Raw genomic sequence first — 22,157 nt, forward strand, 5'->3', positions numbered from 1 at the left:
AATGCCACTTGTGGTAGAATAGTCACTATTCACCTTCTAAGTTCTCAATTTATAGTGCCAAATCACAATGGTTCTACACAAGGTGTGCTCCCAAAAAGCAACTCTTCCAATGTTATTTTCTCTCTCAACAATTTGATATTAGGTTTGAGGGGGAGCAGGGAGAGTAACAAACCATGGTTTTAAATGAAAGTATGGCAAACAAAGTTGCAATAAGGGAATATTAAAAAAAACTCCCAACGATATCAAAGATAACAGGAAAATAATGGGATTTAAGATAGACGAATCTTCAGATCCTGTTGGTTTCCACCTCAGAGTATTATTCTTTTTCAGGATGTGGGTATTGCTGGCAAAGCCAGCATTTATTACCCATCCCTAGTTGATACAACTGAGTGGCTTGCTAGACCACTTCAGAGGGCAGTTAAGAGTCAATCACGTTGGTATGGAAATGGAGTCATAAACCAGACTGGGTATGGGACAACCTGCTACTTTTAAAAAGTTTTTTTTTTATAAAAAGAGTTAGGATACAGATCAGCCATGATCTCACTGAATGGCAGAAAAGACTTGAGGGGCAGAATGGCCTACTCCTGTTTCTACAAATTCAAATTCTCAAACTGCTATGGTGGGATTTGAACTCATTTTCTGGACTATTAGTCCAACCTCTGGATTCCCAGTCCGGTAAATACCCAATACACTACCATACCCCTTAAAAAAATTGGTGAGGAAACTGCAGATGCATTAGTCATAATTTTCCAAAATTCTCCGGATTCATGAATTGCGCCTTTTGGACTGCAAATGTCACTCCATTATTTAAGGAGGGATGGGGAGAGAAACCAGGTAGCTACAGATAGAAACATAGAAGATAGGAGCAGGAGTAGACCATTCGGCCCTTCGAGCCTGCTCCGCCATTCAATGAGATCATGGCTGATCATCCAAATTCAGTACCCGGTCCCTGCCTTCTCCCCATATCCCTTGATCCCTTTAGCCCTAAGAAATATATCCAACTCTTTCTTGAATATACTTAATGAACTGGCCTCCACCGCCCTCTGTGGCAGAGAATTCCACAGGTTCACCACTCTCTGGGTGAAGAAATTCCTCCTCATTTCAGTCCTAAATGGCTTACCCCTTATCCTTAGACTATGACCCCTGGTTCTGGATTCCCTGGCCATCAGAAACATCCTTCCTGCATCTAGTCTGTCCAAGCCTGACAGAATTTTATAGGTTTCGATGAGATCCCCTCTCAATCTTCTAAACTCCAGTGAGTATAAGCCCAATCGACACAATCTCTCCTCATACGTCATTCCTGCCATCGCAGGCATCAGCCTGGTGAATCTTCGCTGCACTCTTTCCATGGCAAGAACGTCCTTCCTCAGGCAAGGCGACCAAAACTGCACACAATACTCAAGGTGCGGTCTCACCAAGGCCCTGTACAACTGCAGCAGGACATCCTTGTTCTTGTACTCGAACCCTCTTGCTACGAAGGCCAACATACCATTTGCCTTCTTAACCGCCTGCTGCACCTGCATGCTTACCTTCAGCGACTGGTGCACAAGAACACCCAGGTCTCTTTGCACTTCTCCTTCTCCCAATCTATTGCCATTCAAATAATAATCTGCCTTCCTGTTTTTGCCACCAAAGTGGATAACCTCACATTTATCCACATTATAGTGCATTTGCCATGTTTCTGCCCAATCACCCAACCTGTCCAAATCATGCTGGAGTTTCACGACATCCTCCTCACAGCATACCCTCCCACCCAGCTTTGTGTCGTCTGCAAATTTGGAGATATTACATCCAATTCCCTCGTCCAGATTAATATATATTGTGAACAGCTGGGGTCCTAGGACCGATCCTTGCGGTACCCCACTAGTCACTGCCTGCCACTCAGAAAACGACCCGTTTATTCCAACTCTTTGCTTTCTGTCCGCCAACCAGTTCTCTGTCCAAGTCAATACCTTGCCCCCAATCCCATGTGCCTTAATTTTGCACGCTAATCTCTTATGTGGAACCTTATCGAAAGCCTTCTGAAAGTCCAAATACACCACATCCACTGGTTCTCCCTTATCTATTTTACCAGTTACATTCTCAAAAAATTCCAGTAGATTAGTCAAGCATGATTTACCTTTTGTAAATCCATGTTGACTTTGTCCGATCCAGTCACTGCTTTCCAAGTGCTCTGCCATTACATCTTTTATAATGGACTCTAGCATTTTCCCCACTACCGATGTCAAGCTAATTCCCCGCCTTTTCTCTACCACCTTTTTTGAATAGTGGGGTAACATTAGCTACCCGCCAATCCATGGGTACCGTTCCAGAGTTTATCGAGTTCTGGAAGATGACCAGCAATGCATCTACTATTTCTAGGGCCACTTCCTTAAGTACCCCGGGATGTAGATCATCAGGCCCTGGGGATTTATCGGCCTTCAGTCCCATCAATTTTCCTAACACCATTTCCCTACAAATACTGATTTCTTTCAGTTCCACCCTTTCATCAGACCCTATGTTCCCCGGCATCTCTGGGAGGTTATTTGTGTCCTCCTTTGTGAAGACAGAACCAAAATATGTATTTAGTTGGTCTGCCATTTCTTAGTTCCCGATTATAAATTCCCCCGATTCTGACTGCAAGGGACCTACAATTGACTTCACCAATCTTTTTCTCTTCACATATCTATAAAAGCTTTTACAGTCAGTTTTTATGTTCTCTGCAAGCTTACTCTCATATTCTATTTTCCCTTTCTTAATTAATCCCTTTGTCCTCCTTTGTTGAATCCTAAACTGCTCCCAATCCTCAGGATAATTGCTTTTTCTGGCCAATTTATATGCCCTCTCCTTGGACCTTATGCTATCCCTAATTTCCCTCGTTAGCCACGGTTGGGTCACCTTTTTTGTTTTATTTTTATGCCAAACTGGGATGAACAAATTCTGCAGCTCATCCATTCGGTCTTTGAATGTTTGCCATTGCCTATCCACCGTCAACCCTTTGAGTGCCATTCCCCAATCAATCCTACCCAACTCACTCCTCAGACCATCGTAGTTTCCTTTATTTAAATTGAGGACCCTAGTCTCCGAGTCAACTACTTCACAGAAATCACAGAAACCCCACAGTGCAGATAGAGGCCATTTCGGCCCATCGAGCCTGCACCGACACATATCCCACCCAATTCCCGTAACCCCTACACCAACACATATCCCACCCTATCCCCGTAACCCCATGTATTTAATCCCCCTAACACTAAGGGCCAATTTATCATAGCCAATCAACCTAACCCGCACATCTTTGGACTGTGGGAGGAAACCGGAGCACCCGGAGGAAACCCACGCAAACACGGGGAGAATGTGCAAACTCCACACAGACAGTCGCCCGAGGCTGGATTCGAACCCGGGTCCCTGGCGCTGTGAGGCAACAGTGCTAACCACTATGCCACCGTGCTGCTCATTCTCCATTTTAATGAAGAATTCGATCATATTATGATCGCTCCGACCCAAGGGGCCTCGTACAACAAGATTGCTAATTAATCCTTTCTCGTTACATAATACCCAGTCTAAGATGGCCTGATCTCTGGTTGGTTCCTCGACATATTGGTCCAGGAAACCATCCCGTAAACACTCCAGGAATTCCTCCTCCACAGTATTGTTACTCATTTGGTTGGCCCAATCTATATGTAGATTAAAGTCACCCATGATGACTGCTGTGCCCTTATTGCACGCTTCTTAAATTTCTCTTTTAATGCCATCCCCAACCTCCGCCTTACTGTTTGGAGGTCTATAAACCACTCCCACTAACGTTTTTTTCCCCCTTAGTATTTCTCAATTCTACCCATACAGATACCACCTCATCAGAGCGAATATCCTTCATTACAATTGTGTTAATCCCTTCTTTAACCAGTAATGCTACCCCACCTCCCTTTCCTTTTTGCCTATCTTTCCTGAATATCGTCAGTTTAACGTCAGTTGTGGGGAAGTTATTGCAATTTCAGACAGAGTACTTGGACAAGTATTAGCTGATCAAAGATCAACTAAATGTCAATAGGGATTTATGAAGGATAGTTCACATTTAACTAATTACGTAGAATTTACAGCACAACAGGCCATTCAGCCCAACTGGTCTGTGCTGGTGTTTATGCTCCACAGGAACCTCCTCCCACCCTACTTCATTTAATCCCATCAGCATAGCCTTCTATTCCTTTCTCCCTCATGTACTTATCTAGTGTCCCCTTAAAAGCATCTATGGTATTTGTCTCAACTACTCAATTTGGTAGCCAGTTCCATATTTGAACCACACTCTGGATGAATACGTTTCTCCAGATTCCTTACTGGATTGATTAGTGACATATATATATATATATACATACATATATACATATATATATAAAATATATATATAAAATAATATATACAGCTGAAGAAATAGAGTTTGCAGATGACACTAAGTTGGGAGGCACAGTAAATTGTGTAGACGGAAGCAGGAAGTTACAAAGGGACATAGACTAAGTAAATGGGCAAAACTATGGCAGCTGTAGTTCAGTGTAGGGAAGGGAGGTCATCTACTTTGGATTCAAGAAAGAGAAATCAAAATATTTTCTTAATGGTGACATACTAGGCGCTATGGAGGACCAAAGGGATTTAAGTGCCCATGTACACAAATCATTACAAGCTAGTGCAGAGGTTCAAAAAGTAATCAAAAAGGCTAATGGAAAAGTTAAAAGGCCTTTATCTCTAGGGACTGGAATACAAAGGGAGGAAGTTATGCTTTAGCTGCGCAGAGCGTTGGTCAGACTGCACATGGAGTAATGCATTCAGTATTGGGCACCACACTTCAGGAAAAATATAATGGCCTTGGGGTACAGCACAGATTCACTTAAATGATACCAGGACTGAAAGGGTTAAATTGAGGACGTGTTTCATAAACGTGGCTTGTATTCCTTTGAATTTAATAGGTTGAGGGGTGATCTAATCGAGATGTTTAATCTGATTTAAGGGATTCAATAAGCTAGATAGAGAAACTATTTCCTCTGGTGAGGTAATCCAGAACAAGGGGGCACAATCTTAAAATTAGAGCAAGGCCGTTTAGGGGTGAAATCAGGAAGCGCCTTTTCAGGGAAGTAGAGATCTGCACCTCTCTTTCCCCAAAAGGCTGTACAGCTGGATTAATTGAACATTTTAAGACCAAGGTTAATAGAATTTTGTTAGGTAAGCATATCAAATGATAAGTACCAAAGTCAGGTAAATGGAGTTGGGAGTACAGTCAGGCATTATCTAATTGAATGGCAGAACCGGCCAGAGGGTTTCAATGGCCTACTCATGTTCCTATGTAACAGCTCCAATGCATGCTGGAGTATAGGTCCAACTGCTTTCTAATGCCTTGCCCAAGTAGTCAAATGTCATGTTTAAGCATACGCAGTGTATGTTGATAGGTGATTTGAATTTAGAGGGCATATCCTGTCAAGTCGACTCCTGTTCTCATTCATCATGTGTGTTTCCAGAAGGGATCGCTAATCAGTGTTCAGAACAGAAGTCCTATCTGCTTTTCTCCAGGGTTGCAGAAGCCAATCTTAGCATCCCAAATACTGCCCATGCAGAGATCATTGCAGACCAGGGATTGAACAATTGATCTTCCTGGCCTTGGGATACAGCACAGATTCACATAAATGATACCAGGGCTGAAAGGGCTCAGCCCTACACTAACAGTACATTTACCCATTAAGCCATCAGGTAGCTCCAACAGTTTTAAAACAGAAAACAAGGTACAAAATAATATAGAAACAGCCCAATAGTGATTTTCCTTTTTAGCATTACAGATAATTTACTCAAACAATTTTCTAATGTCATTAACTGACAAGTGTTCTTTTATAGCGATTCTGCCAACCACATATATTTGTCCCTTCTATGCTATGTTCAAAACAGAATTAGGTTAGTTCCACTTCTGTTAAGAGGGCAACCCTTTGATTGACTTGTTCATTCATATTAAACCGCCCTTCACAAATACACTGCTGTCAATATAGTTCTTAACGATAGTGTTTTAGCAATTTCACTAATGGCCTTCGTAAACAATTGTAGGTTGAAGTTACTGCATTTCTAGATCAACATTATTAAAAATTAACATTCTTTGACATTTGCTTCAGCTGATCATGGCCAATGGTGAGAGCTTGGTTATATTGTGGCACTGATAATAAAAGTGCTTCATTTGCTGTAGAAAAAAGTTATACCAATAAATTTATGGAGTATAAGGCCAGCTGCTGCACTTACCCTTGGAATCCACATTCACTGCAAGGATCTCTGCTTTGTCTGGCATAGTAAGCTTTTTAGGCGTGCGTTGGAAACAGTCTGGAATCTTTGGTGTCCCGCCCGTTTTCACCACCTGAAGCAATGTAGAGGAGCACAAACATAAAAATTGCACTCAGCATGTTCTACGAGAGAAGCTCCGCTAAGGTTTTCAGTTACAATAACTTCACTATAAGCAACATAAAGTCGTTATTCTACATGCAAACTTTACAACCCAACAACAAAATACACCACAGCTCTGTATAACATGTCCATCACTGTAATTCTGTATCATGGAGAAAGAATAGGTACACAGTGTGGGTGACCTACAGCACAGATGAAGGTGTCCAGAAAAACTATGAGCAATATCAGCAAGAAGCAGGTGGCTATGGAGGGGGGGGGTGGGGGGGATGAAGAGGAAAGAGTTAAGTGCACAAACGCAGTGGCAGTGAGAGATTCAAGAAGGGAGGGAGGAAAGAGGTGATAGGGCCAGAAGAAGGGATGGAGGGGGAGGAAGAAGAGAGCTAAGTATACAGCTCAGTGGGTATTTCAAAAAGGAATTGGAGATTGGGATGTTTACCAGGTTAAATTGCTTAGTGGGCAAGGAGTTTAAATAGGTGACAACAAGGATAACCTGATACTGGGAGAGGGAGAGAAGAATGATTTGTGTCTCTACCCCCAAGTCCAATTATCCCCGGCCCTAGCTCCATTTCACCTGCAGGCAGCATTTGGTTATACTCCCAGTGTGCAATACCACAGAAGATCGACTAGCTTGAAATTATACTCTGAAATAACTGAAGATAAACCTAAACCTTGACACCAAAACTTACCCAGCGGTGACATAAGCTGGCAGATGCCAACTCAAATTTCTCAGAGGTGCTCTCTGATGCGCAGATTGGGCACAAATCCCAAGGGGCCAGATTGTGCAATTATAGTGCAGCAGGTTTATAGTCAAAACACAATGAAATGCATAAAGGAAATTATAATGGGGAAAAAGTTGACAAAAATGTGACAAAGGAACGTCATGTGGCGCAGACTCAACTTTTCATAAGATACAGGAAAGCTTTATAAATGGGAAATTTAAAAAAATTGGACTGAGAAAGTTATTAAATTATCTGGGGAATTAAAAGGCTTTATACAAGCACATTAGTAAGAGGAAGCAGACTGCCATGAGATGAAGTAAGCAAGCTTTGAGTGGAGAAAATGGTAGATACGAGATGAGTATTTTGCCTCAGTTTTCAGAGGTGTGGATACTATGATTGCAGAATCACTAGAGGTGGGTGAAGAACTGTTAGCAGAGGTCACTTTTTAGAGAAATTGTAACAAAGTAGTTACACAAACTTAAGATAGACACAGACAAATCACTGGGAACTGAGAATCTCGAGGGAAACTAGGAAGGAATAGCAAATACGCAGACAATTTTTCAAAATTTGATGGAAAGGAAAATTTTGCCAGAGAACTGAAGAGTGGGAATGGAACTCCCTTTTCAAAAGGAATGGGGGATAGGTTAAGTCAGGAAATTATATGCTAGTTACTTCAGTTGTTGGCAAACTACTGACCTGCATAATATGGGATGCAATTACTAAAGCACTTGGCGAAACAAATCTTTATTAGGGCCATTCGCTATGGACTTCTAAAATAGAGATCATGCTCGACAACCTTACCGAATACTTTGAAGAAAAAACCAGAGGGAACAGCTAAAAGTGCAGAAGATGTGGTTTATCAGGATTTTCAAAAAGCATTTAATAATGTGCCACAAGAAATGAGAACACAGGATATTGTGGCCTGATGGGTAGAGATAGTTAGAGGGCCGGAAGCAAAGTGTAGCTGGAAAAGGAAGTTTCTTGGACTGGAAAGATCTGGTCAGTGATGCTCGACGGGGCTGTGCTGGAGCTGCTTTTATTAACTATATACATAAAATGATCGGGAGTTCGCAATTGAAGGGAATAATATTGACATTTGCTGATGATACCAAGTGGGGGCCATCATACATGGTGAGGAGGATAGTGAAAAGATTGCAGACGGACCGAAATAGGCTAACAGGATGAGTAGATAGGTGGCAAATACAGTTCCATGTGGAAAAATATGAAGCAATATATTTTGGAACGAGAGAGAAAGAGAGACACAGACAGACAGAAGGAATACACTTCAAATGCTAATATTTGAAGTGGTATAAAGGAGCAAACTTTGGTCTGCAGATGCTCAGGTCATTAAGAGTGGCAGTATGAGCAGTCATAAAAAGGCAAATGCAATTCTTGATTTTATATCTAGAACATAAAAGCAAGACCTTAGTTAGGCCTCAGTTGCAGTACTATGTACAGTTTTGGACACCCCATTAGAAGGACATAAAAGCAATGGAAAAGTTGCAGTGCAGATTCACTAGTATGTTTTGGGGGTTGAGAGGTTATGGAGACTTATTTTAGGGATTTTTTCACTACAGCCAAGGGGTGACCTGATTATAAAGGGGTAATAATAAGATAACAATCAATTGTTTCCACTGGTCAGTGAGACAGCAACAAGGTGGCATAAATGTAATTTTTTTTCCCCACAAAAAAAATTTAATGGACGGTTAGAAAAAATATTCTTTGACCGAGAAGTGTAAATTCTAATCACCCTTTGTGCAGAGTCCATAAATTCTCATCAAATGAAATTAGATGGTTGATTGAAAAACAGCAATATTAAAGGGTGCGAGGAGCAAGGAGGAGAGCGAAATTAGACTAGGTGGCTTGTGTGGATTAAGAAACTGGTGCAGAGTTGATGGTCAAAAGGCCTGTTTCTGTACTGTCACATTTTATTAATAATAATGGGCCTGTTTTCACATACTAGCGTAAATGAGTTCTAAACTTCTGAGAGCTGGTGAAAATTTCACGAGAATAGAATGTGCTCACACCACAAATTCCATGCCATCAGCCCACATATAATTATTGACAACTCCAGGTGCCAACTTGGACAAATGCAGGAACCACAGTGGTGAGAGCAAATAATGGTGTGCAAGTGAAATTTTAAAGCCATGCAGAAGTCAAAGAATAGAGGAACAAAAATTCTTCGAGAATCTGAAAGGATCCAAAAGGTAGCTCAACCCACTTATGGCCTTTGCCAAGGCGGAAAGGGGAATGGGCACAAGTCTGCAAGCAAATGACAGATCAGCCCAGTGCCTGACCACATTTCATGGCTGCTGAAGTGAAGGTCGTACAGCACATGGTGGCTGAGAGAGGAGTTACCCTCGGTCACTCCGCAGCATGATCCCCACAAGTCAGAAGTGCAGCATTCCAGAAAGGAAGTGGCGGCAGCCGACTCCTACCATCACTGGTTGCGCCAACTCTTGGCTGCACAGTAGCTGCAGGTGGCCTCGTTCTACATCTGGCTCTGTGCTGACCCAGGCCCTGTCAAGAGAATTTCCTACAAGCATTGCCAGGTAAGTGCGATAATGCCTGTAAATATGCTTGGCAGGTGTGCTTTTGCTGACTATAATCACCCTGGCATGCCTTCTTTTAAGACGTACCACTGAAAGCGTGATATACTGTGATTGGGCGCCTTCTAAAGAACCATCTAACATAACAGGTAGTCAAGCATTAACATGTCAATAGTACCATTGGGTCGGGTATCCCAGTTTCTTATGGAAATAGGAGCCACCACATGCACTAATTATCTGCCAAAGCAAGGTCTAGTCACCTCTGTCTGCAGATTCGGGTGTGAGGGTACTGCTGGGTGGGCACAGAATACCTCACGTGCAGTCTGACCTGGTTGGCATCCTTCCGTTGGTCCTCGTTTTCCAAACACGTTAGATAGGGAGGATTCCCACTGGAGAACCCATTGGTACCAATAATAGTGCTGGGAGTAAAAAAAAAATACTCTAATTGTCACAAAGGCTCAAGATTTCCTAAATGCTAGCAGAAAAAAAATAAAACCGGTTCAGAGATGACAAAGATTGTTGAATGTCTTTTAAACTTACTGTCATACACAGGTCAGCGCTCAACAACCTGGATGCCTATTAAATACAAGCAGAATTTGCACCTGGTGCTGACCCAGTTTGATAGCAAGAAAATTTAACAAGTGGCCAAATTAGAACCAAAAACGTGTGCCATGCACAAAGGGGTAGAGAACCCGCATTACAGGTATCCACCCCTTTCCCATGCCATTATGCTCAGTAAAAATCGGCTCCAAAGAGTCCTCTATATAGTGAGAAACCCTTTCTGCTCAGGTTAATTTGTTCAAATTGTTAGTATTCAGATGGGAGAGAAAAATGGCATGCTTAAATTTTGATCCAAAAATACAGTAATCAAAGTTGTTTGAAAGCTTCCACTGAAAATACCAATACGGCTTCAAGTTTTAAATTGTTGATTTATGATTTAATATTTGAGAAACTAATTTCTCATTGGAGAAAAGGAGAGAGACATGACCCAAGTGTGTGTTTTTAAAAAAATGGAATTGATGTTATGCTTTGTGCAGAGCTTCAGCTCCAAGTTAAATCTACCGCTGCTTAAAATCAATAACTTTAGTTAAGAATTGTTGATTTATTGAATAAACTGACACCTAAAGCAGTTAATTAACTTAATTGAACCATTCAATTTGACAAGTACCCAAATTAGAGCAGAAAAATAGGAGTTTGAGATGAGAAAGATCATAAATGTTAGATTGGCCGTTATAAAGGGCAATCTGAAGGTGCTTATCGTGTTTATTCATTTTTGAAGTCCCTAAAGTGCAAGTTTCACACTAGGAATGCATTTGGCTGATGCTTTGACAGTCAACTAGCAGATTCCCATAAAAATTCTTTGGCACTGGGCCACACAGATGAGGAAGGTATGTTGGTTTCATCAAGCAAAGGCAAATGTGGAGTGCTACAACTGTGTTAGCACAAGAACTTTCTGATAACGGGACTGGGGAGGGCAAGTAGGAGTGGGTTTGGGGAGGGCAAGTAGGAGTGGAAGAGAAATAGGCAGGGCTCCCAAATCCGATTCTAAAAAAGGAAAGTTTACATATTTGGCTCTGCTGGGATTTCTGTCCCTGTAATATATTCTAGACCCGAAGAACAGCCATTTAAGCAAGCTACCAGAGGTCTTTTGGTGTCCTTGACTCATTTTGGTTGGCTGAGCTGCTAATAATTACTAAATTTAGCTAAATCAAAATGGAGAGCATTAAATACAGCTTTAAAAACTAAAGCTACAGTTCCAAGTGTTTAAAATTGTCTTGCCAATATTAAAGAAAATACCTTGAACTCTCAGCTATAAATCTACAACTCAATGCCCACTTCTCCAGTATTTCCACAAGTCAGCTATTCCACGTATAAAACAGTTATGTACCATTTAAAAATTGGTTTTAGAATGCTTACTTGAAGTTCGTCAATTCGAAGTAGCCTACAGTCTTGCAAGAGCGAAGTTGGATCAGCATCTGTACTAGTACAACTCTGATTACTGACACTGCTCGAAGTCCCAGGGAATTTCACAGCAACATAGGCACCATCCACTTTCAATACCTTTTGGAGAAATTAAAGTGCATTTTGTTGACAAACGCTGCTGGAATTATGTCCGGCATAACACAGGGCCAGATCTTGCTGGAAAAATAACGGCGTGTTAACAACGCACACTGTTATCAATGTGCAAATTGGCCAGCAAGTTCAAAGTTCTGTGTGAGTTGCAAATCTCAAACTTGCTGGTCGACTTACGGCACCTCGTCCTTAGCCTCCAGATTAGTTTTAAGAACTTGTTGGATTTGCACATTAATTGCCCATTAAACTCACCGCAGCAAGCTAGGGCCAGTGATTAAGTGCGTATGTATCCTTTTAACGATGTGATAATTGTTTATGCAATGCTAATCGACCTCTCTGGACCAGAATGGGAACAATTTAAAGTGTTTAATCTCATTCCTGTATTTATTCAATTTTTAAATTCGTTACTTCTCCTTTCGGTCTTTTTTCCCCTCTCTTAATCCAATCTTTACTTCCTTCTCTTTCCGTACCTGATTTGACTAATTCACCCACTCTAATTTACCCTCCTCCTCCTCTGTTGCTGTTTTTTTCTCAATCCTTAAATCTCATTGGACAAGGAGAACACGGTTGGTCCCGCTGTTCACCAAGGTACCCCTTTGCCCTCGCTACACCGCTATCAGCTTGCACTTCCAGCAAGTTGCAGCACAAAAATTTTTTGAACTGAAAGGTGCAGAAAAAAATCCAACTAAGAGGGCATGCCGCTAGAGCAAGATCCGGCCCATAGAATCGCTGAAGAATTATTCACCAATTCAGGAAAAATATTTATACCATGGGAATCGAGTGAAATATTGTATTTCACTAAACCAGGAGATATTTTAAGTGTTACTGCCATTTTAACAAAATGAATAAATGAGCAAGTTACAATAAGCTATCAGTTCAACCCAAAACTATTGCACTCTGCTACTGATGGATTCGGAAACTGCTACATTCTCGGCTTCATGTTCATTGTATGGCTTGAAAACACCTACATATTTTGTTTAAAAAACCTGCATTTCCAAGATGGTTTCCTGCAGCTGAATTTTAAACTACTGCAATGACAAAAATCTTTAGAACCAATGCATTGACTCTGGCTTTTTATGCCTGGAAATGTCAAGTTTCCATTGATTGGAGAAGTGCATTCCACTGCTACTTAAAGAATTAAAAGTGGTGCACAAGCCATCACTGTAAATAGGCTGTCATTTTAATAGCAATGTTATTCAGTATACAGCCAATGAACATGAGAAACTGATGTTAATTGGCTTTCACTATAAAATAGATTAGATGGCAAAATATGTCTAAAGCATAAATTTCAAACAATTTCTGTAGTTTTTATACACCACTCTGGCATACAAAAATTTGTCAAGTTATTTGTGAACCACAAAGTAATTTTTTTATATAAATGATTATACATTTGAAGTCACTCCCCTCACATTTTCAGATTACAATAGTTTCATTAAGTTTACTATTCAGTATTGTTGCAACACCAAATATGTTTGTTAAGTTTCATACCTTCCCTACTGGTACATTTTTAACATCTTCAACAAATACCACTTCTCTAAGTGGCCACTGCTCTTCATTCACTTTTTCTTCCTCTTTAGGTGCTGGAGTGGAACGCCTACGTTCTGTATTAAAAGAATTAACTAATCATACCTGAACAATTACAAGGCATGCACAATTCACTTAACATGACTATTAGTACTAAAGATATTAAATGCTATAAATAGAAGCAGCTGACAATCATCGAATCATACAGCACAGGAGGCCACCCGGCCCATCATGCTTGTGCCAGCTCTTTGAAAGAGCTTTCCAATTAGTCCCACTCCCCTGCTCTTTACCCATAGCCTTGCAATTTTTTCACCTTCAGTATTTATCCAATACCCTTTTGAAAGTTACTATTGAATCTGCTTCCACCACCCTTTCAGGCAGTGCATTCCAGATCAAAACTAATCATTTAAAAACAACTTGTAAACAGGGAAATTCTGGAACCTCTCTTTTGGAATACTTACTGTAGGGTAGTGATGCACTACTAGCGATAGAAGATGCATCACTGCAAGTGGACGCTGGAGACGGTGGTGGTCCCATCTCAGTCTTCACGGGTTCTTGTTTGCTCTCAGTCCTGTACAAGAAAATTGAAGTTAGCTACATTTCAAAACAAAGATGTAGAACATTCCACCATGTAGTTATACCAAGTAAAACTAAAAGAGTTTATTCGGATATGGACAAGTGAAAATCAAAGATGAATCACTTTAAATAAACTAAAATCAACCCTTAATTAAAAAACCATTGTTTTATGTATCCAGAATCCACTGGAGTTATTATTTATTCTAAAAACTGTTACACGTCTTTTTTTCATATGAAGGCTTGCCCTGGATATTACATAATCAGGTAATGCCTGGAATGTTGTTGAGCATGTTGAATTAGCAGTTGATCTGAAGTTATTTATTGAAGATATTTATGTATAATTTTAAATCTTTGAATATCAGAAGTTTAAAAAGACCAGTGTTAGTGCAAGCAGTATGGAGCGCTAGCAGCAGAGAGTGCCTTTTGAGAGTTTGGGTAAGTGAGAGAGTTAGGGTGAGTGGGGTGTGAGGTGCTGTTTTTGTTTTTCCTGCCAGTCTCAGGATTAGCAGACATCGCGGAGGCGGAGCATCGAGGCGAGGCCCAGTCGAGGCAGCCGGGAGCAGCAGCGGGTGTCGAGTCGGAGCAGCGAGGCGAGGCAGCCTAAACAGGCAACATTCCAAAGGGACGTCAGAATTCAAGCGCGACATCACAGCCAAGCTGGTAGGTGATTGGCTGGTTGGGGAGTACTTTTCCTTCCCTTTTAAACCTTTATAAGTTGGTAAGTTCAATTAAATAGGTGTGATATTCATCATCTAAAATTGGGGCAGAGGGTATTTAAAAATATTAATAAATTTAATTAATTACATAGAATGGCAGAGCAGGCGACGTGTTACTGCTGCAATATGTGGGAGCTGGTGGACACCATTGATGTTCACGATGATCACATTTGCAGTAAGTGTTGGCTGCTCGAGGAACTCCAGCTCCGCGTTGATGAGCTGGAGTCCGAGCTTCAAACACTGCAACACATCAGGGAGGAGGGGGGGGGGGTTACCTGGTCTCTGTTCCAGGAAGTAGTCACACCAATTAGATTAACTAATTCAGATGTATTCCGTGGTCAGGGACAGGAGGGTGTGACTATGAGCGAGGTAGGTACGGGGATCCAGGAGGTAGTGTTGGAGGAGCCGCAGCCCTTGCTCTTGTCCAACAGGTTCGAGGCTCTTACTCCCTGTGAGGACGGGAACAGGACTGCAGGGAGGATGAGCAACCTGGCCACAGCACTGTGGAACGAGGGGCCATTCAAGTGGGGGGGGGGGCGGGGGAAGTAAAAAGAAATGTTGTAGTGGTAGGGGATAGAGCAAGAGTCCCGAAGGCTGTGTTGCCTGCCCGGTGCCAGGGTTAAGGACATCTCCTCTGGGCTGGAGAGAAACTTGGAGTGGGAGGGGGAGGATCCAGTTGTCGTGGTCTATGTTGGTACCAACGACATAGATAGGACAAGGAAAGAGGTTCTGCTGAGCGAGCATGAGCAGCTAGGGGCCAAATTCAAAAAGCAGAACCACAAGGGTAATAATCTCTGGATTACTACCTGAGCCACGAGCAAATTTGGCTAGGGTAAATAAAATCAGAGTTAAATGCATGGCTCAAAGACTGGTGTGGGAGAAATGGGTTTTGCTTCTTGGGACACTGGCACCAGTACTGGGATGGGAGAAAGTTGTTCCGTTGGGACAGACTTCACTTGGCCAGTGCTGGGACTAGAATCCTGGCGAATCGAATAACTAGGGCTGTAGGGAGGGCTTTAAACTAATTAGTGGGGGGGAGGTTTCAAGAGAGCGAAAAATTAAAATGTCAACGGAGAAGAATAGAGCAAGGTAGCAGTGGGGGAATTAAAAACCAGAATGTGTCAGGAAGGGACAGAATGTATATAAAGATAAGGGAGTAGTAAAGGGGGTAAAAGCAGGAATAAATTGTCACAAAACATATTTAAAAGTTTTTTTTATCTGAATGCACGCAGCATTCATAACAAAATAGACGAGTTGACGGTACAAATAACTACACATGAGCATGATCTGGTGGCCATTACAGAAACATGGCTGCAAGGTGACCATGACAGGGAACTAAACATCCAGGGGTATTTGACAATTAGGAAGGAAAGGAAGGTGGGGTGGCTATGTTAATAAAGGATGGAATCACTGCAATAGTGAGAAATGATATTGGGTCAAAGGATCAGGATAGTGAAACAGTTTGGGTGGAGATAAGGAATAATAAGGGGAAAAAATCACTAGTGGGCGTAGTCTATAGGCCTAACAGTTGCAACTCTGTTGGTCGGAGTATAAATCAGGAAATAGTTGGGGCTTGTAATAAGGGAACAGCTACAGGAAACTTTGGTTTATCCGGAGGTTAACTGTCCGGAATGCTCGAGCCACCGGCAAAAAGCAGGAGCCGTTTCATTAGTTTTTTTTTTCTTTTCGTTGCTTTTTTTTCCCCGCCAGTCAGGCTCTGCAAGGTCTCGCTGAAGCTGTTGCTAAGCTACAGAGACGCTTGCAAGGTACAGCCGACTGTTTAGAAGCTGTGGCAATAGGGTTTGTCGCCAGATATGGAGCTCAAAATCTCTATGTTACAACATTAGCACTGGTTTGTCCGGCAGTTTTGATGGGACAGCAACAGCTTGGTCCCGTCGGTGCCGGATAGCACAAAGTTTCCTGTATAATCATGGGGGATTTTAACTTTCATATTGACTGGACAAATCAAGTTGGGCAGGGCAGCCTTGAGGAAGAGTTCATAGAGTGCATTAGGGACGGGTTCCTTGAGCAGTATGTTACTGAACCAACCAGGGGGCAGGCAATCTTAGATCTGGTCCTGTGTAATGAGACAGGATTAATAAAAAATGTCCTAGTAAAGGATCCCCTTGGAATGAGTGACCATAACATGGTTGAATTCCAAAATCAGTTGGAGGGTGAGAGAGTTGGATCTCAAACCAGCATACTAAGCTTAAATAAAGGAGACTATGAAGGTATGAGAGCAGAGTTGACTAAAGTGGACTGGGAAAATAGATTAAAGTGTAAGACGGTTCAAGGAGATATTTCACAACTTAAGAAAAATATATTCCAGTGAGGAAAAAGGGGCGTAAAAGAAAAGACAGCCATCCATGGCTAAGTAAAGTAATAAATGATAGTATCCGACTGAAAACAAGGGCATATAAAGTACCCAAATCTAGTGGGAGGATAGAAGATTGGGAAGCATTTAAAAGCCAGCAAAGAATCACAAAGATTAATTAAGAAAGGGAAGATAGATTATGAAAGTAAACTAGCAAAAAATATAAAAACAGATAGCAAGAGTTTCTACAGTTATATAAAAAGAAAAAGGGTGGCTAAAGTGAATGTTGGTCCCTTAGAGGACGAGACCGGGAAATTAGTGGTGGGGAACATGGAGATGGCAAAAACGCTGAACAAATATTTTGTATCAGTCTTTACAGTAGAGGACATTAAAAATATTCCAACACTGGGCAAAGAGGGGGCTATGGGGGGGGGGGGGGGGGGGGGAGGAGCTAAACACGATTAAAATCACTAAGGAGGTGGTACTCGGTAAGATAATGGGACTAAAGGCGGATAAATCCCCATGACCCGATGGCTTACATCCTAGGGTCTTGAGAGAAGTAGCGGTAGGGATTGTGGATGCATTGGTGGTAATTTTCCAAAACTCCCTGGATTCTGGAAAGGTCCCAGCAGATTGGAAAACTGCTAATGTAACGCCCTTATTTAAAAAGGGAGGCAGACAAAAGGCTGGAAAGTATAGACCAGTTAGCCTAACATCTGTGGTTGGTAAAATGTTGGAGTCCATTATTAAAGAAGCAGTAACAGGACATTTGGATTTGGATAAGCATAATTTAATAGGACAGAGTCAGCATGGTTTTACGAAGGGGAAGTCATGTTTGACAAATTTGCTCGAATTCTTTGAGGACGTAACAAACAGGGTGGATAAAGGGGAACCAGTGGATGTGGTGTATTTGGACTTCCAAAAGGCATTTGACAAGGTGCCACACAAAAGATTACTGCACAAGATAAAAAGTCACAGGATTGGGGGCAATATACTGGCATGGGTGGAAGATTGGCTATCTAACAGAAAAGAGAGAGTTGGGATAAATAGTTCATTCTCGGGTTGGCAATCAGTAACTAGTGGTGTTCCGCAGGGGTCGGTGCTGGGACCCCAACTCTTTACAATCTATATTAACGATTTGGAGGAAGGGACTGAGTGCAACGTATCCAAGTTTGCCGACGATACAAAGATGGGAGGGAAAGCAGTGAGTGAGGAGCACATAAAAAACCTGCAAAAGGATATAGACAGGCTAAGTGAGTGGGCAAAAATTTGGCAGATGGAACATAATGTTGGAAAGTGTGAGGTTATGCACTTTGGCAGAAAAAAATCAAAGAGCAAGTTATTATCTAAATGGAGAGAAACTGCAAAGTGCTACAGTACAAAGGGATCTGGGGGTCCTGGTGCATGAAACACAGAAGGTTTGTATGCAGGTACAGCAGGTGATCAGGAAGGCCAATGGAATCTTGGCTTTTATTGCAAGGGGGGTGGAGTATAAAAGCAGGGAAGTCTTGCTGCAGTTATACAGGGTACTGGTGAGGCCACACCTGGAATACTGCGTACAGTTTTGGTTCCCATATTTAAGATATACTTGCTCTCGAGGCAGTTCAGAGAAGGTTCACTCAGTTGATTCCGGAGATGAGGGGGTTGACCTATGAGGAAAGGTCGAGTAGGTTGGGCCTCTACTCATTGGAATTCAGAAGAATGAGGCGCGATCTTATTGAAACATAAGATTGCGAGGGGGCTTGATCGGGTGGATGCGGTGAGGATGTTTCCACTGCTGGGTGAGACTAGAACTAGGGGGCATAATCTTAGAATAAGGGGCTGCCATTTCAGAACTGAGATGAGGAGAAACTTCTTCACTCAGGGTAGTAAATCTATGGAATTTGCTACCTCAGAGAGCTGTGGAAGCTGCGACATTAAATAAATTTAAAGCGGAGATAGACAGTTTCCTAGCGGATAAGGGAATGCGGGGAGAGGGCAGGGAAGTGGACGTGAGTCTAGGTTCGGATCAGCCATGATCCTACTGAATGGCGGAGCAGGCCCGAGGGGCCGTATGGCCTACTCCTGCTCCTACTTCTTATGTTCTTATAAATTTTGCCCTCAAACTGAGAAATAATGGGCTGGATTTTGCAGTAGAAATAGTGGCATGGCCAACTGCGCTCACCATTAGTTACGTGGAAATTGAACAGTAACTTCCAGCAACTGCACACGTGCAGTTAAACGTGGAAATCTGGAAGTTGGAATCCAAGATGCGACGTTCCACCAAAAGCTTCCCGAAAATAGCATTTCACCATCTGACATCATTCAAATACATTGAACGGCATGAAGTAGCTGTACTTAACGATATATACACACTAAACTCACTAGAGTGTGTTGGGCCTTGTCCATTCTAGTGCAAGTACCCATTTAAAGGCGTGGCAAGTCTTAATTACTGCCAAACCACCTCTCTGGCATTGAAAATTAACTTCGACACGTGTGGAGTCTAATTCTCTTAGATTTTACTTATTTGATCAAATAATCCTAAACAATCCCAGATGCTTTGTAGAGGGCGCTGCACTTTTTGGCTCTCTAATTTATACTAAGCCCCAGTGCAAAACCACAGAACGTTTATGGGTAAGTGCAAGTCTAACGAACAGCTGCGGAGAGCAAAATTTGGCCCAACAGTGCTCAAAAGGAGCCCATTTAGAGCGTTTTGGACCAACTAAAATTAATAATTGATGCTAAGTGCAGCTAAAACAGGCTCATTTTTGCCTGATCAGCACAACATGGGACAAAATGTGATTGTAAACAATTAATGTTTTATCTGGTGGCAGGGAGGAGAGCGCAAGCAAGCATGTGGAGAGAAAAGACAGTCCCTAATGCAGGGTAAGAAAAATCCTGAGGGAGCATGTATGGATACTGAAGAATAAATACTTCAATCTAAATCTTGTCTTTCATGTTAAAAGCTTTCAGGTAGCAACTCCATTGAATGTTTCATCTGAAGAATGGCATCTCTGACAAACCAGCACTCCCTCAATACTGCACTGAAGTGCTAGTCTCGATAGCGCATTCAAACCCTGGTACGCGGATTGAACCCACAACCTTCTAACTCTGAAGCAAGAATGCTACCAAATGAGCTAAGCTGAAGAATGGAAAAAAACATGAAACCAAAAAGGATTTTAATAATTACATTTGCCATCATCTATAAGGATTTAAAACATTTTCTTCTACAATATTTTGCTTTTAATACAGTTTGGAACATACAAAATTAGTGTAGGGTTTACAAGTTGTTTTAGCAAGACACATTTATCCATGCTTTAGATAAATACGAGTGTGGTTACTATAAATCAAAGCCAATTGTTTTCACCCAATTAACACATTGTATGTATAATTATAGTTCAATCTGCATTAAGGCACTGCATGCATAGGAGGTGAATTAAGGACATTACATATACCCAGCCCAAGACATTTTAAGTACAAACAAGGTATAGCATTACATCAACGACTTACTTATTTTCAGTGCTTTTGGACAATTTTTCTAAGTTTTTCAAACTTTCTGGTGATCGCAGCTGGAATCGACAGCTGTCGTTCATATTCCAAACTGACTCCATCAATACACCAACTTTTGGAATGCCAGCACTAATGGAAAAAGCTACTGCTCCAGCATGGTAAAGTGGGTTATTTCTCAAACACACCTAATGGAATAAAATTATATTTCTTTATTTGGCACTCAATTTAGACACAACTAATTGACCCAATTTAACTTATTCAATCTTTGCATATCTAAATTGAAATTATTCCTTTGAGTTGAATGCACACAGTGGAACCATCTGCACAAAAGCACAATGCAAGTTTATCTGGTCTAAAATGTCCCTTCCCTCCTTCCTACAATACATCTACCGTATTTAATTCATAACTTTACAAAATTAAATGGCAAAAGACATTGGAGGTTCATTTTATTCTAGATTAGAATGGAGTTAATGTTTTAGAACTTTTTCAAAAGGCACAAAGGTTCTCCTGACCTGCGTTCCAACAGTGATATTGGGCATTGAGGAAATGCCTGCATTGGACTTTGGCTTTTTGTTTTTGGCTCTGGCCTTCTCGAGCATCTTTTTTCGTTGACTGAAAGGCACTACTCCCCTGAGGAAAAAAAGTCACCTGATTCAGTAAACTGAGGTAAAAAGTATATTATTAAACTTGAAAGCAGCTTAAAAAACTGAAGTACATACTTTCAATACTAAATGAACATAGAATGGCAGGAGCCCTTGATTTCATTTGTGACAATGAATCGGATGACTGCCTTCCCCGTAAAGGGTTAAAATTGAGAGGGCAAGAAAACAGATATAGAAGGACACCAAATTGCATCCAGGTTGGTAGTTTACATAGAGGTGGCAAATGAACTCAGTCACATCCTGACAAATATTATAAGTGAGGTCACTAAATACACAAGTTATGAGAAAGAGTGTGGTTCCAATTTATAAAATTAACAAAGATAAACTAGAACTATAGATCAATTAGCTTGACATCAATACAGTACTAAGTAAAATAGAAAGTGTCCTGAAAGGGAGTAGTGAGCTGTTAGGAGATGCATAATTAGTCAGCATGGCTCTTTAGGTGGTAAATCTTGTTCAACAAATCTACCAGACTTCGGAGTGTATCAGGGAAGTTAGTTGACCTGGGGAATGCAGCAGATTGAATATACCTGGACTTCAGTAAAAGCCTTTGGCAGCACCACATATTTTTGCATGTAGAAAGGCATGTAATGGGATGAAGCTTTTGAAGTGGGTAATCAATGGGCTAAATCAGGGTGAAAAGGGTAGTCCTTAGGGAAGCAGCAGAGGTAACTCATCGAGTACCATGGGGATTGGTTCACACAGAATTTACAGTACAGAAACATCCAGCCCAACTGGCCTGTGCAGGTGTTGATGCGCCACACGAGCCTCCTCCCACCCACTTCATCTAATCCGATTAGCATATCAAGAAGAATGTAGGAGACACAAACATGCATTGCCATGGAAAGGACAGACTATTCGGTTCACATACTACAGAACCCCAGTATGGCAGACGCTCCACAGATTGGTGACTAGGGAGACGCAGTTTAAAGTTCAAAGCGTAAACAGAAAATAAATTCTGGCAACTTTTTTTCCCTCCAGTAACAGCACTCAGGGCCATTAGCTCTAGAATCATAGTATGGACTCCGATGGGTGGTTTGGATGATTGACTAGATGGACCAAATGGTCTTCTCCTGCCCAAAATATTATTTTACTACCATCTAAACAAGAGCTCTGCAATTTACAGCTGAATC

General features: G+C 41.5%; 1 protein-coding gene across 10 annotated transcripts in view; it reads right to left on the reverse strand.

Annotated features, from left to right (window-relative positions):
* The window catches only part of ubr5 (ubiquitin protein ligase E3 component n-recognin 5), a 167,358-nt gene that overhangs the window by 97,574 nt on the left and 47,627 nt on the right, over nucleotides 1-22,157 (reverse strand). For 8 of the 10 annotated variants that reach the window (XM_085993475.1, XM_085993473.1, XM_085993472.1 and 5 more), the window contains 7 exons: nucleotides 20,875-20,992; nucleotides 20,363-20,547; nucleotides 13,729-13,838; nucleotides 13,232-13,344; nucleotides 11,588-11,731; nucleotides 9,931-10,089; nucleotides 6,244-6,355 (listed from right to left, as the gene is read on the reverse strand). In XM_085993475.1, the coding sequence (XP_085849601.1) occupies nucleotides 6,244-6,355; nucleotides 9,931-10,089; nucleotides 11,588-11,731; nucleotides 13,232-13,344; nucleotides 13,729-13,838; nucleotides 20,363-20,547; nucleotides 20,875-20,992 (941 nt within the window). The remainder of the gene's footprint in view (nucleotides 1-6,243; nucleotides 6,356-9,930; nucleotides 10,090-11,587; nucleotides 11,732-13,231; nucleotides 13,345-13,728; nucleotides 13,839-20,362; nucleotides 20,548-20,874; nucleotides 20,993-22,157) is intronic. The other 2 variants (XM_085993481.1, XM_085993480.1) reach the window with 1 other exon arrangement.

The sequence above is a fragment of the Somniosus microcephalus genome, chromosome 7 (assembly GCF_052327205.1).
Source record: "Somniosus microcephalus isolate GS21.2 chromosome 7, FLI_Smic_1.0, whole genome shotgun sequence".
NCBI lineage: Eukaryota > Metazoa > Chordata > Chondrichthyes > Squaliformes > Somniosidae > Somniosus > Somniosus microcephalus.